Consider the following 14,380-nt stretch of genomic DNA (forward strand, 5'->3'; position numbering starts at 1 on the left):
AAGCAGTCACAGGCTTTCTTTGCTTACCAAGCTGAATTTTTATTCTGTACCTTCGAGAAAACCTTGCAGTCCTTTGGTAGTTGCAAAATGCAAGAACACCCTGACCAAATCCCCTCATACCAAACCAAAGTTACGGGGTCTAGAAGCCCCGCACACGTTTGGGATCGCAGTTTCCGTTCTTATGGACTGGAAATCTCTTGTTCAGACCGGAGAAATGGGACTGTCCGGCCTGCTGTGTACAAGATAAGGGACCGGATGGTTAGATTTACACGGAAATTAGGCTCTCCTCAAACCACATGCATATTCTGGCTACGCTGCTTTGAATGGCTCCCGGGGGAACAACCTTTCCTCTTTTGAGTAGCTTTGAAGAGGGTTGACCCTCTTTGCATACTGTTTTGCTGAGTTTGGTGCACGACGAAATAGCCCCACCGTGCACCGTTAAAAAAAAAAAAAAAATCCACAGACCCACACTTGCCGCTATGTCCTGCTCATGAATAGCAGCGCAGCCACAAGAGCCGACAGGACGCTGGGGTTTCCCTGACCTCTCCCGCTGCCCTCGCCTCTTGTGGGCTGGGAGATGCGATGCGATGCGGGCCAATCAATACACAAGAAGTTCGGCAAACACCCAGGACGGGTCTGGAGCTGCCCTCACCAGCCAGGGGATTCACTAACGTGCGGTTGATGAGCCCGTGAAGGCAATTTGCAGACACGGGGGGGTGGGGGGGGGCAGAACATCAGCGAATAAAGCTCAGTCGCAGCTCGCAGAGAGTTTGGCCACAGTGTATTCCAGGGCAACGTACAGCACTTGCGGCTTGTCCCAGGGATCAAAAAAACACCTCGGGGCGCTACCGATGTTCCCACCATAGCCTCTCCTCCTGCTCCTCCTCCACCCGCGAGGGAGGCCAATCTACTCCGGTCTCTGACAGATTCGGCCGGTAGAGTTTGGATTTTGCCCGTTCTTCCCGAGAAAAGTTGAGAGTTGTTGGTTTTGTTTTTGTTTTTGTTTTTTTTTGGGGGGGGGGGGGGGTTACACTGGTGCCGACATTGCCAGGCCCGTTACTGTGCCGTTTGAGAATGAGAAGGTTCACAGATCTGCCCTGATACGCAAGACCAGCCCGTCCCAGGGAATCTCGAGAGCGGAGCCCCTGCGTTTGCGGCGAGATTCGCGCCGCTGTTCGTGGCCCTGTTGCGAAGCCGGGAGTCACTGGGGGCAGGCGCTGCGGCGATCTCCGCGCTCCCACCTCTGTGCTAACAGCAATGCAGCCGGGGAGATGTCTGCACGGTGAATGTCCCGGGGGCAGCCGAGCTTCTGGAGGCGGATCGGGACCGGGAGGAGGGAGCTGCTACCGAACGGGAGGATTATCACACCTGTGCAACTAGCCGCTTGCAAAATGTCGCTTGAGTCGTTGCTGCAAAAGGCACATTTGCAAAACGCCACCGATTTGGCGCTCCAGGTCCACATAGCAAAGGTGGGCAGCAGCTAGGGGTGTATTTGCTTGGCGGAAGCTGGCGCGCCTCGCGGAGCGAAGCGCCCCCGGGGGCAACTGCCGCCAGGGCCGCGGAGCGGGACCCGGGGGTTAGGATCTGGCCACGGGCCTGGGCCGCCAATCCCCCCCCCCCGGGAGCGGTCCCGAGCAGCCTGCGAGCCGCGGGAGAGCGAGCGTCCTCCTGCCGCGGGGAAGCGGCTTCTCTCTCCAGCCCCCGCTCATCTCCTTCGGGAGCCGGAGCCTGCCCGTCCCGCTCCCTTCCCTCCCCCTCTCCAGGGCGCTGCTCCGCGGCGGGGGAGGAAGGGGCGGCAAACAGCCGCTGCAGCTTCACAGGAGAATTTGGGAAAAGGCCCCGCAAAGCTCCTCCTGCCCTTTGGCAAAGTGCGCGAGCCCAGCGGCCGGGGGACGGAGGCTTTAATCCTCCGAGGCCGGGGGAGCCCCTAACGCACGGGCACGTCCTTGCTGCAGGAGCTGCAAACGAAATCTCCTTGGCGGACGGGGTCGGGGCAGCGGGAACTGAAGGCGACTCAGCAGGGACAATCGGGGAAGGCAGAACAAGGAGGCGCAGGACCTGGAAAACTTCGCCGCTCCTCGCCCCTGGGAAGAGGCAGGATAGGGATGGTTTTCAACAGAAAATGATGTTTGAGCGTTCCCTCGGTTTCATGTAAACGAACTCCTTTTCGGTTTGGGTGCCAGGAGTGCAGCAGGGAGTAATTGTCGTTTTCTTTCCTAAGTAGCTGAGCTATGCAGAAGTGGAACCTGCCTGCCCTTGTTCACGCTTAAAAACCAGTTCTTAAAAACATTCTTAATGGCTCTAAACCTCTTCAGGTCATCAGGCCCTTTGCCCTCCCCGAACCCTTCTGAAGTTCCACAACTGTCACTGCAAGGAAACTTCAGGGAAGCTGCACACTTTTTGAATTGTTGTATGAGAAAAAAAAAACAAAAACCCAACACTTCGCGCTGTTAAATTAAGCACAGACATTTAGTGCCAATGGGAACTTCAGTAGCTTCTTCCCACTCCTTCTTCTGATATTGCTCTTTCAGAATTCCTCTGCATCCCATCCATACGAAGATTCATAAACATTCTCTGAAAATAAACACCGTGGTATTTTTTTTTTTATAGAAACAGCAAATTTTGAGACAACCTCAAAACAGTCTGATTCTGTCAAACTCACATCAAAGGCATGGGAATACAGGTGTCTGTTTATAGAAGGCAGCCCTGGGCTCATACAAAGCAGCTTATCAAATACAAGCATTTAGAAATAGCTTATTTGTTTTTACAACAAAAAACTAGGTGACAGTTTGAATGATTTGAAATACTGAAAACATCTTTTAATTTTAGAATTCTATACAAACTTAGATACAGACACGGTCATGACAAAATGTGTTCTTATTGCCTGCAAAATTTCACATAGAAATAGAAACACTGATGGCAAGCTTACTGACATCTAACGTGATGAGATATCCTTAAACTTGCAAGATGAATGTAGGGAAATATAAGACACAACACTTCTAAGTAGTCTATGTGCATTTTGTAGTCTCTGGAGTCTTCTTATTTATACACCAAACTCAAAGCACTGTGAACCAAGATTTAAGTCTTTAACACACATCACACAATAATGAAAAATTAAGTACAAAACAAGAAAAAATATGTCAAGTATAATCCTGAAAATACACTGGTTTTTTTTTAACAAGGGCACTGATTTAGTCCAAGAATGATTTCCTGTATAATTGTGTATTATGGAGGCACACATCTTGTTTTCTGCACAGGACATCACCATTTGATGGAGTTACAGGAACAAATGGTAACTCTAACAAAAGGTAAAGAAACGTAATCACAAGTGGAACTCAAACTCCATGCCAACATTGTCACAGTTCTAAGCAAAGCTATACATTGAAATATGCTAAAATCATTGTCCTCAAAAAATTCTTGGCACTTTTGCTCCCAATAATTCTGCTTTCAGATTTAAAAAAGTGGAATGAATTACATTTTTGGTACTCCAGTAGGTAAAGCAAAACTATAAATGCAAATACAAGGACAAGTTACAAAACAAACATTTAGTGTTGACCTTCTAGGTGAAATATCTCACTATCATCCTTCTTCTTCATCGCTGTCTTTCATGGTGATACCCTGAAGTCCTCCCCCATCAGTGACTGAGACTGTGGCCTCCTCTACTGTAAGACGGCTGTGAATGGTATCATAGATTTTACTGTTCAGTGTTCCTTCCAACACACCCTGCAGTCTGAAATCTCGGTAGGTTTTCTGTAGCAAGAAGAGAGAACATTCTAAATGCACATTGGATTTTCCCAAGTAGCCCATGCATAGTCACTGCATAAAGTGCCCAATTATACAATTATTAAAATAGTTTCATTCCTTTTAAAAATACAGGCCTATCCTAAAATTTTAAGTGGTGCTGGTGCTTTTACTTTTAAGTCAGAGCTCAACACTTTCTGAAAATTAGGTCCTTATAAAACATCTCAAGATAATCCTCCAAAATACAAGGCACCCAAAATCACTAATCACTTTTGAAAATTTGGGCCACAGAACACAACCACCAAAACCATGCTGTGTGTCCATATAAGCAACTTATTGTCATAATCGCCTGAGAACTTGTGCAAGTCAGGAGAGATGTGAAGTGATAATAAGCCACCTCACTAGAAACATTAAATAGTTCATGTTACCAAGATATATTAGCAATTATTTCTTTAAGGTAGTTATCCACTTTTTCTTCTTGTGCACCACTTTGAAAGAAAGATCACCTTTCATGGGTCAGTTCCCTCCCAATACAATAATCCCCTAAATACTTGGTTCCCAAAGACCTTCTTTACACTTTGATCTCTTGCAGTGGTCCAGCTTTCACTAGTGGTAGCAACCATGGAAGTGGACAGAGGTGTTAACAGCCTGTTGTCTAACTTTGGGTAATTTTTGCAAAACTGCATTAGTGTAGACAATGCTAAATTGTTTCATTCTATGGACACCAGAAAAGGGTCCACTGTCCCCAATTTAAAAACCATTCCTTTAAGGTGGTGTATTTTGTGTTAAGCTTCCGGACTTCACTCAGTGCATATTTCACAGCAACTCTGTAGTCCTCTCATTCATTCAGAGATAACCTGACAAAGAGCTTTGTGAATGTCTAAACAATTTGGCATAATTCTGTGATATCAGTCTTAAGAGTACAGCATTTTGAAGCTGAGAAGTCTACAGTTGTATTTTCAATTATGAATTTGGTTACAGCTACTGTTTACCATCCAGCAGAAAATCTCAACACCTGGACTCTTTCCTCATAATACAATTTCCTTTGCAGTTATCTCTGCATATAAACCAGGTGTTTATGAAAATATTTTCAAAAACAAGTTTTAAGATGTGTTCTGTATTCTGTGACATAACAATTTCTATGGTCACTGCTTAAAAAAAAAGCCAGAGTAAATGCTCACTTAAATTGCAAATCATCTACATAGCCTTTGTTCACTTCTCAAGGTTTTGTTTCCCTGACACATTGATTTGCCATGACACAGCAGAGGCTACTGTTTCATTTGACTTTCTGTGTTGGGCAAGAAGACATTATTCAGTGATGATGTCTAAAAGTAGGCAGGCAGCACTGCAGCAGTGAAAATCCAACATCCTCGAACTCTGCCATGTTTTCTGGTAGCACTGGTTTCGTTTGGGCTTACAATGTGCATGGAAAAGGCTATAGGAGAAGAGGACCAGGAAAGGACTAAAGCCCACAATTCCCTACTACTTTGTCTACTTTAACCACTGCCTGTTAATTTCCTATATGGATCCACTTTGTTGACTTTTCCCTATCTCATCGATTCTGCCCCCAGTCCATCCAAAACACAGCTATCAAGTTTTTCATTCACCCAATGCTCTGACTAAAATCACTCCTACTAATTCTCAATCCAGATTTAATATTTTTGCATTCATATTATATGGCTATTGAATAATCTCTTGTAGATGCACATTTCAGTTCAATAAAATCAACAATAAAGTAACTATAACTCAGGGTAACCAAAGCAATCCCAATAAGGAGTCTGTCTTTCCAGGGAACCCGTCCTTAACCAACTCCCTTAGACTATTCCTGGGTTAACTGATGAGGTCTACAGCCTGCCCTGAACATCACAGTTGTTTCTCTGTTGGATCAAAGAGGGAATAAGTTCCAGAGCTGAAGACCTTCTACTGACATGGCTCTGTTCTCAGCCCCAAAATGAACATATCAGTTTGATCATCTCAGCTGATTTCAACTGCTGCGCTCTCTCTCTCCCTTACCCTGAATTGCATCTGGAAATGAATTGGTAGCCACTGCACTGAACAGAACATAGGTATAGTGTGCTCCCTGAAGGAAATCCTTCAAGTCAGTGCCACTTTAAGCTGTTTTCTGAACCACACTGAGATCAAAGTTCTACTCATCGCTTTCAAATCTCTCCAGAACTTTATCACTGCTCATTTCTCTTTCATCTCTACTTATGACCCCTTCCTACTTCATGCACTCTATGCTTCCTTTCCAATCACTTGATTTATGTCCCACATCCACTACAGCCTTCTTTCATGACACCCTCAATGCCCGATATTGCTTGTGCAAGTACAAAGCTCAGAAATATCCATTTTAATTAAAAACTTTAACCTATGCCCCAAGTCCCCACATTTTAGAGTTTGTGGGTTACCTTGTGGATTTTTATACTGTGGATTTGAGCAACGTGGGTGCACTTTTCTTTTAAACGAGGAAACAATTACGGGAGAACAAATAGACAACGCTGTAGACTCTGGATACAGTCTCTCACTATATTTCACTACTGTATATACAGTAGGATTTTCACACTTTTTCAGAATTCTCCTTTTACATGACTTTTAAAGATTGATTTTGCAACCATTATCCAGGCAAATCACCCATTGATTTCAGCAGAACTTTTGCCTTATTATAGACTTCAGCATCAGGCCCATTGATATATTTTCAGTTCAATGTAGTGGCCTTCGGTGGTGCAACTGCTGTTATTGCTAAACTCAGTTACACATCTAAAGCATCTCATGCTAATTTGGGAGTTTTAGTATTTTATTAGTATTTCTCCTAGGGTAGCCTCTGCTGGCCAGCTGGGAAAAGAATATTTCTTATCCTTCAGAGTACATTTTTCCCCTCTGTGTGCATGTTTATGTGCTCTATTGTTCTTGCCATGAATTTAGCACATGGACGCAGAGATCTGGCATACCTCACTTAGTGTACAGCTCTGTGCAAACTGGTGGTTCTGGATAAATAAAACAATAAAAATAATGATGTAATATGAAGTAATTGTCTCTTAATCTCATTTACATTCTAAGGTATCACTAGCGTCCAGGTAACAGCCTTTTTTCTTGAATCCCAAGCTTTGATGACCTTCCAAGAAAAAAGCCTTTGCATTTACTTAAATCCAGTTTCTTTCCTTTTAAATTTCCAGGAGTGTCCATGTGTTCTGTTGCTGTTTAGCTCATACCAATCTTCTTAAAAGACTTTGTGATCATTTTTTAGGTACTTATAAAATACAACAAGGTTTCCTCTTGGCATCTTTTCCGAAGTGTATAAGATTAAACTCTCATTCTTATGATGGTAGTTCAGAGCCTTCGAACAATTTACATAGCTCTTTCTCCAGAATTTGTATATACAGATAGATGTAAAAAGTGACCCAGATGGGATTTTAGGACCTCTTCTACACTAGATACCATAGATATTTAAACCAACTTTGGAACCCTCTCTCACATGCCCATAACACTCCACATGTCTAGGCGCAAAGTTGCTACCAGTTTTGCACAGGTGTTCACTGCACTTCCTCTAAGCAAGGGTAACCATTGTGTCACTCTGTAGTTTTAATGTAGACAACAGTACTGGCATCTATTGACTCACAGTGCACCAATCACTCCTTAAGTTTCCGTTTAGGTAAATCTTTTGGACTCTATGGACCTGAGGTCAAGTTGTCCAGAAGCTCCACATTTGTATAATTTTGCCTTTAGCTCTCACTGTGTGCACTTCTTGTACTCCATCAGCACTTTAGCCCTGGAGGAGACCACTGTTGTCCTTCCTCGAGAAAAACATTGAATTCCACGAGGGGGCTCTCATAGGAGTCACCACTTACAGTGTGTCTTGCCTATGCTGTCACCAGCCAGTGGCCTGAAAGGAAATTGGTTCCATTGAACCAATTGGTTCCAATAGTGCAGGACCTGGCTCTAAGATGGTAAAACTAAACTTGGATGGCCCGGTGGGTTGATGCTGGTGGGCTTAGGGCAGTGGTGGGAAACTTGTGGCCCATCAGGGTAATCAGCATGTCCCTGCGGTCTGCGCCGCTTCCTGCAGGTTGCCCACCACTGGTTTACGGGGAGGCATCCCCTAAGGAAGTTGGTAAAAGTAGGGTTGAAGCTCCTAATGTCTGGTTCAGCAGGGAGACAGCCCCATCTTTTTTCCAGCCCCGTTTAACTCCCTCAGATGAGGGGATGGTGGTGGGAACAGGCTGAGATCAGGTTCAGATGGGGGAAGCCTGTGGGCAGTGCTTCCAAACAGGTGGAAATGGTTAAGGAAAGAAAGATGACCTGCACTGTATGATTTATTACCAACTTTTCCCAGATAGTTAAGTGAATAAAGTGGCCTAATTAAATCACATTCATTGCCTGTCTTTCTTCCTGCAAATCACGATAAGCATTTTAAAACATACTTCCCCCGTCCCCATACTCACAGGTAAGCAAAGGGGGATGAAACCCTGATAAAAAGTAGCAACTTGCTTCACTGTACATGTCTGGATTTGCACAGTGACCCATGTTTATCTATAGTAGTTTATTTTCTATTAACTATCCCTCACTTTTCTCTCTAATGCCCTAATTCAAATATATTTTTGTTTACCTTCACTATCTTGATGAGAGTCTTCAGCTGATAGACGTGAAGCTGAAGGTCTAATCTATCAGCCAGCCACATACATATGACTTTCATGGAACTGCTGTACCATTGCTAGAAAGAAGGGTGAAAAAAGACAAAACAACTCTGAAGTAGTGATTTAACATATTTAGTAATGAGAGGTAATGACCATAGATCAGCCCTCGAAGTCATCAGTGATATACTTTTCTGTTAAGAGAATTGCATGTGGTGCTAGGAAATCAACTAACTTGACCTAGACTAATGGTGTAATTTAGGGATGGGAAGCAGGGCGTTGCCTCCCCACCCCCAACTGCAAACCTCAGGCAGGAGCCGAATTTGCCCTCCCAGGCACATTCCTATTGATCTGACTGGAACTGCCTCCCCCTCACAAAAAATATATAGAAGTAAAACTACACCTATTCCTGGTCTGTTTTACATTAATTAGCACTCACTACACTGTCTTTCAGTTGTAACAAATTAATGTGAAATAGTGTTTTGCACTGTGCTATCTGTCAGTAAGAATGGGTATTAAACACACATATGAAAGAACTGACTGCTGAAACAGTAGGGGAAAATGCAGTAAGATTAGCTTTAAAGAAAGATTTTGCCTTGCTTCAGGGTTTCCTTACCAAACAAGAAAACAACAAGAAAACAAACAATATAGGATAAGGGCATCTAATGATGAACCAAAAATCCTGAAGTCCTTATTCTGTTTTTACTCACTCCTGACTTCGGGAAATCACCCCAAAGTCAATGGGAGTTTTACTTCAGTAAAACCAGAAACAGACAATAAAAGAAGTAAGCTTTTCAGGATTTTGCCTTCCATTTGTTACCAACTATATTACAAAATATCTCTTTTTCCTTTTGCATGCTAGGCATGTCTGTAAACATTTTCACTCAAAGCTTTATGAATAGATAGTGCAAAAATAATCTTACTGTAGTTGGTGCTCATTTTATCATAAAAATAATGTCCAGCTCAAATATACTAGAGGCCAAGATAGAGCACCAAGTTGCATTAAAATTAATTAAAGTTAACAGAGTTTTTACAAGACGCTGTAGTAGTTTTACTCTCTCTCATGTAAATTACTAACCAGATGTCATTCAGTCAAAGTATAAAAAAGGAAGGGGCTTGTTTCATTTTAGGAATAAGAGATTACACTTTGAGAGAGTTCATGTCTCATCCTTATTTATAGTCTCTCTCCCACAGGGAGGAGGCTTAAATCCTTTCCTGTTGTAATTTCCTGTCCCCTTACAACATACACAGACATGTAAAGAGAGAAACATTGCATCTTTATGTTTTAAAATGCAGCAAATGATACAAGATGCATATATTAACAAAGTTCAAAGGATGGCTACTGTATGCAGCTTTAGCACTCTCTGAATATTGTAAGCCCAATTTAAAATATATTGAAAGATCTAACACAATGTGGTTTCTGGATATTATGTAACTAATGATAAAAGTAGCACTTTTTATACCAATAATGCCAGCCTTCTGTAACAAGCTTTTTATGTATATATTGGATACATATTTAAATACTTTTTCTTGATAGTAAATAAAATAAATCTAGACTCAGAAGTGATTAGCAATCAGCTTTAAGAAATGTTAGTAATGATTAAAAGTAAGATTTTCATATGTATTTATTAAGGTTGCTTTAACAATTTTGTTTAATATTGATAAAAGGTATTTTAATTACATATCACAGGAAATAAATTAATTTTACTTTTTATCAAATGTATTCCTATTACTTTATTATTATATTGAACTGAACAAACACACTGAATAAAATGCATGTGGCCATACAAATCTCATAAAATGAAATAACTTGATTTGTTTAATATTATGTAGGGTTGATTTGGTATCCATGGAACATTGCTCCGGAACACTGAAAGACATTCCTTAATAGAGTTTCTTTTCTTTTATTAGTCACATGCTTATTTTAGGGTTTTCTTTATAATTACTTCACATTTTTTTAAAATAATGGATAATGGGATCTTATTCAAGTAAAGGCAGATACAGGATGATTGTCATGTACTATAACAAATAGCACATATGTGAATTCACTTGCTGGACTCTGCTGACATGATAAACTTGAAATCTCATATAGACATGCATTCTCTCTGAACCCTCTACTGTTCTTTGCAACAAGATGGACCTAATTTATCCTCTTGTTGGTTAGGTGCTATTCATCTTAATCTTGCATAGGGGAGAGATACAGAATATGATTCTATCAATGAATTTTCAGGAAATGAATATTATTCCATGAGAAAAACCTGTATAACATGGGCTACAAGTTACTTCTGCTAAAGGGGTTGTGTTGAGATAATTGGTAAGGAATGAATGAGCAAGCTGCAGACACTGTGATAAGTTCTGTGACTGGTTATCCTTGTGTAACACTATTGAAATTAATGGAGTTGTAGAAGTAAAATTAAGAACAGAACCTGTCTCATTCTCTCAAAATGTGTGTATTTTCAAAAAAATCCAGATACATAAATGAAAACTGCCATAGAATTCAAATTCATTACATCACCCTAATAAAACAGGTATATTGAAAAGACAGCCAAGAAACTAAAATCACTGCTTCACATTTCCAAATCTGGAAATTAAAGAATAAATGCTGCTCAGGCAATATTTGAGAGGCAAATAAAAATTAACTTTGTTCCTCCATTGTATAAATGCAGTTATCAATACACCAGGGCAAAAAAGCATTTTTATAATTATTAACACAAAAATGGTAAAATGTTAAAATCAAAATCACTGAAAAATTGTTAGCCTAGTTTTAACAAGCTAATCATATACAGGAAAATTGTACAGTGAAATTACCATTAAGCAGTATTATCAGATATTATATATCAAAACACATGAAGAAAACATTTAAAAAGCACTATATGGAAAATGACATTCAAATTTTGAAGCCAGAATTGTTATAGAATTTTTACAAGAATCACAGCATATTTTCAGGGTCTCTCCCCTCCCGCCTCGCCTTGGTAGACAGAATTCCTGTTAGTTTTTGGCCTCTATTCCACAGACTATGGGCATTTAAGGAATTTCTTCTAGACTATCTAAGATGAATGTTTCCCTATTTCTGCTTTTTTAAATAGTGTTAAAAAAAAGCAGAGTGCTACAAACTCAGAGGGGGTTGGAAAGCAGGCCATGCATTTTAACCATCATCAGTATAGTTTACTGGAAGAGTATGCACCAAACGTGTCATTTGGAAGATCTGTTGCAAACTCACTTGCAACCTTTAGCAGTCAGATAATGGTCTTTAGCTTTCAAAGTTTTTAAATAAAAACAGTTCCTTTTTAACTGGTAAATAAGCACTTTCCCCCTTCTAACAATGACACTGGAAGGGCAGTAAGACTCTTGCAGATGTCAATGATACAGTATTAGTGGCTTATTCTTTGCTGTGGGTCTGTGCAGGCATAAAGCAGTAAGGGAATATTATATATTTTTTCACATCAGTGCATGACAGCAGCCAACCACTTTAAGAAAAAATATGTTCGTTTTTTCTTATTCATGGTTCATCCAGCTGCTGTAACGGCATGCATTACTCACTTCAATTTTCCAGAGATATCTCTTTTAAAGTAAAAATAAGAGAGAAGGAAAGGCTAGGGTTGACTTTGTGAGACCCCTGTATTTATTCACACTTATTGTGCATGACTGTAGACCGATAAATCATATTAGCAGCCTGTCTCCCCATCAAGCTGCTACTTGCTTTCCAGCCCTGGGAAGGTTCAACAAATCAACAGGAGCACAGAAAACAGAACATCAGTCTAATCTAGTGTTTAAGGTGAAGTTTTCAAACCCAATCTAAGAAGATCTTTAGAGCAAGCAACAAGCTGAAGGGCTCAGAAGGTGGTACTGACAATAAAAGAGTGTTGAAATATTGAGAAGCGCAGTACTTGTGCATTTTTAATAACAAGAGGGTCAACAAGGACACAACTCCCTCAGTGCCAATAGATGCCACTGACTATGGAAATTGCCACACCAGGGCTATAAACGCTCTCAGTTCATCAGCTTTCTTAAACAGTTCATCAGCTTTCTTAAACACCCTAAACCCCCTCAGTGGACCTTTAGTCTTGAATTAACAAACCAAAGCAATGAAAGAGGGTGCAGCTTGAATGGCTGGCATTGATCCCCAACTGTGTTCAGCACTGCTACAGGCACTGAAAAACTCTCTCCATTGTCAATAGAAATTGACAAACCTCCTCTCCTAAATAGTACAGCTGAGCCAGGCTGGATCCATGCAGCTGTAAAGGGCTCCACTCTCAGGGTCCAGGAGCACTCACAATAGAACAATCATGAGCTCTTTGTCAGCCCCAGACTCTGCAATTTTCTAACAAGGATTAAAGTTGTTTCTCGGCAGTGCTGGTGAAAAGAGATTTAGCAACATACCGTGCTTTCTTCATGCAAGTTAAAGAGAAGTAGTTAAGGAATTTCATTATTATGTTGACTATTGGAAATACAAAACAAATATATTAAATATTTCACAATCCTTTTTCTTGCCTAATCTATAATGTTTTGAGAATGATTCAATTAAATATAACACTTATCTTCTGAAAGCAAGCACTTCAGATATATTTTTGAAGTTTTATAAAAAGGTGCAGCTGTTTGCCACCTGGAATGAGGACTCAATACATACTAATACACAATGCCTTAGACCTTCTAGGTCTGATATTCCTAAATCTGAATCACAAGACCCCATAGGGTTTCTATATCTTGGCTATTCCTGGCAAATGGGCACTGTCAAGAATGTTGCTTTTGATGAAGATGAGAGAAAAAATAGTAACATTTTGTGGAAACAAAGCTGTAATATTTTTTCTACTGATGTGTTTAGCTTCTTATTGATTAGGAATTGGTGTTGTACAAACAATGATAATTTTTTTTTACCTCCTCCAGTTATGCTAGTCTCAATAGGAACAGCAGCAGAGATTATACTTTCCACTGGAAAGACTGTATGTCAAGATAGTGAAAGCTAAACTGCCAGTGTAAAATAAATATTAGAGTGTTTAGAATACTATAGCACCTGTATAAAATGTATTATTATTTAGATGCATAGCACTAATGGTATGCTAAGTGCTTTAACACTTCAGAAAAAAAGTTAAATCATCAAAAGAATAATAAAGTTAGGTTTAAAAAATGCAAATTATAAAAAAATAAATAGGGACATTAAATAATATGGACATTTTCAATAGACAGAAAGATCTGTTTAGTTACCTAATGTTTTAATCATTGTATATTTCCCCAGCTATAAAATAGGGATAATGATATTGACCTACGTTGTAGAGGGCTTTGAGATCTACTGATGAAACTGCTATACAAGACCTAAGTATTATTAATTATTATTATTGTATCTTTAAGAAAAAAGAAAAGGAGTACTTGTGGCACCTTAGAGACTAACAAATTTATTAGAGCATAAGCTTTCGTGAGCTACAGCGAAGTGAGCTGTAGCTCACGAAAGCTTATGCTCTAATAAATTTGTTAGTCTCTAAGGTGCCACAAGTACTCCTTTTCTTTTTGCGAATACAGACTAACACGGCTGCTACTCTGAAACCTGTATCTTTAAGGACACTTTTTGGGTTTAGGAATTATGGCAAATGTTTTCTTATTTGGGTTGTGAAGTTAGACACTTAACTCCATATGCATACGTCTAGATAAGTGGCCATATTTCCAGAGTTACTGAACACTCAACTCCCATTGTTTTCAATGAATGTTGTAGATGCTCAGCACCTCTGAAAAATCAGGCGAATTATCTTGGTGAATGAAAACAGATTGGGATACCTAATTTTATGTATCTTGGTCCGTTAATTTTTTCAAAATCTGACGTCACAAGTTGTGTTTGCCAAAAGCTGAGAATGGGCGACGAGGAACAGAACCCTTAAACAGTGAAGTGGCCTATTAACTGGTAACAATCTGCTATTGTTTATGTTGCATTTTGAGTGTCAATAGCTTTCCTTAACTTGTAAAGCTACATTATATCTACAGATAATTTAATTTATATTTCTAAGGTCTTCAGTCAGGGTGCC

At 40.4% G+C, this 14,380-nt stretch overlaps 1 protein-coding gene across 26 annotated transcripts in view; it reads right to left on the bottom strand.

Annotated features, from left to right (window-relative positions):
* Positions 1–2,794: 2,794 nt before the first annotated feature.
* CADPS2 (calcium dependent secretion activator 2) overlaps positions 2,795–14,380 on the bottom strand; it is a 592,957-nt gene continuing 581,371 nt past the window's right edge. For 25 of the 26 annotated variants that reach the window (XM_038405345.2, XM_038405323.2, XM_038405244.2 and 22 more), the window contains 2 exons: positions 8,345–8,449; positions 2,795–3,750 (listed from right to left, as the gene is read on the bottom strand). In XM_038405345.2, coding sequence (XP_038261273.1) covers positions 3,580–3,750; positions 8,345–8,449 — 276 coding nt within the window. In that variant the 3' untranslated portion in view covers positions 2,795–3,579. Of the gene's footprint in view, positions 3,751–8,344; positions 8,450–14,380 lie in introns of those variants that run through there. The other variant, XM_038405353.2, reaches the window with a different exon arrangement.

The sequence above is a fragment of the Dermochelys coriacea genome, chromosome 1 (assembly GCF_009764565.3).
Source record: "Dermochelys coriacea isolate rDerCor1 chromosome 1, rDerCor1.pri.v4, whole genome shotgun sequence".
Classification (NCBI taxonomy): Eukaryota; Metazoa; Chordata; order Testudines; family Dermochelyidae; genus Dermochelys; species Dermochelys coriacea.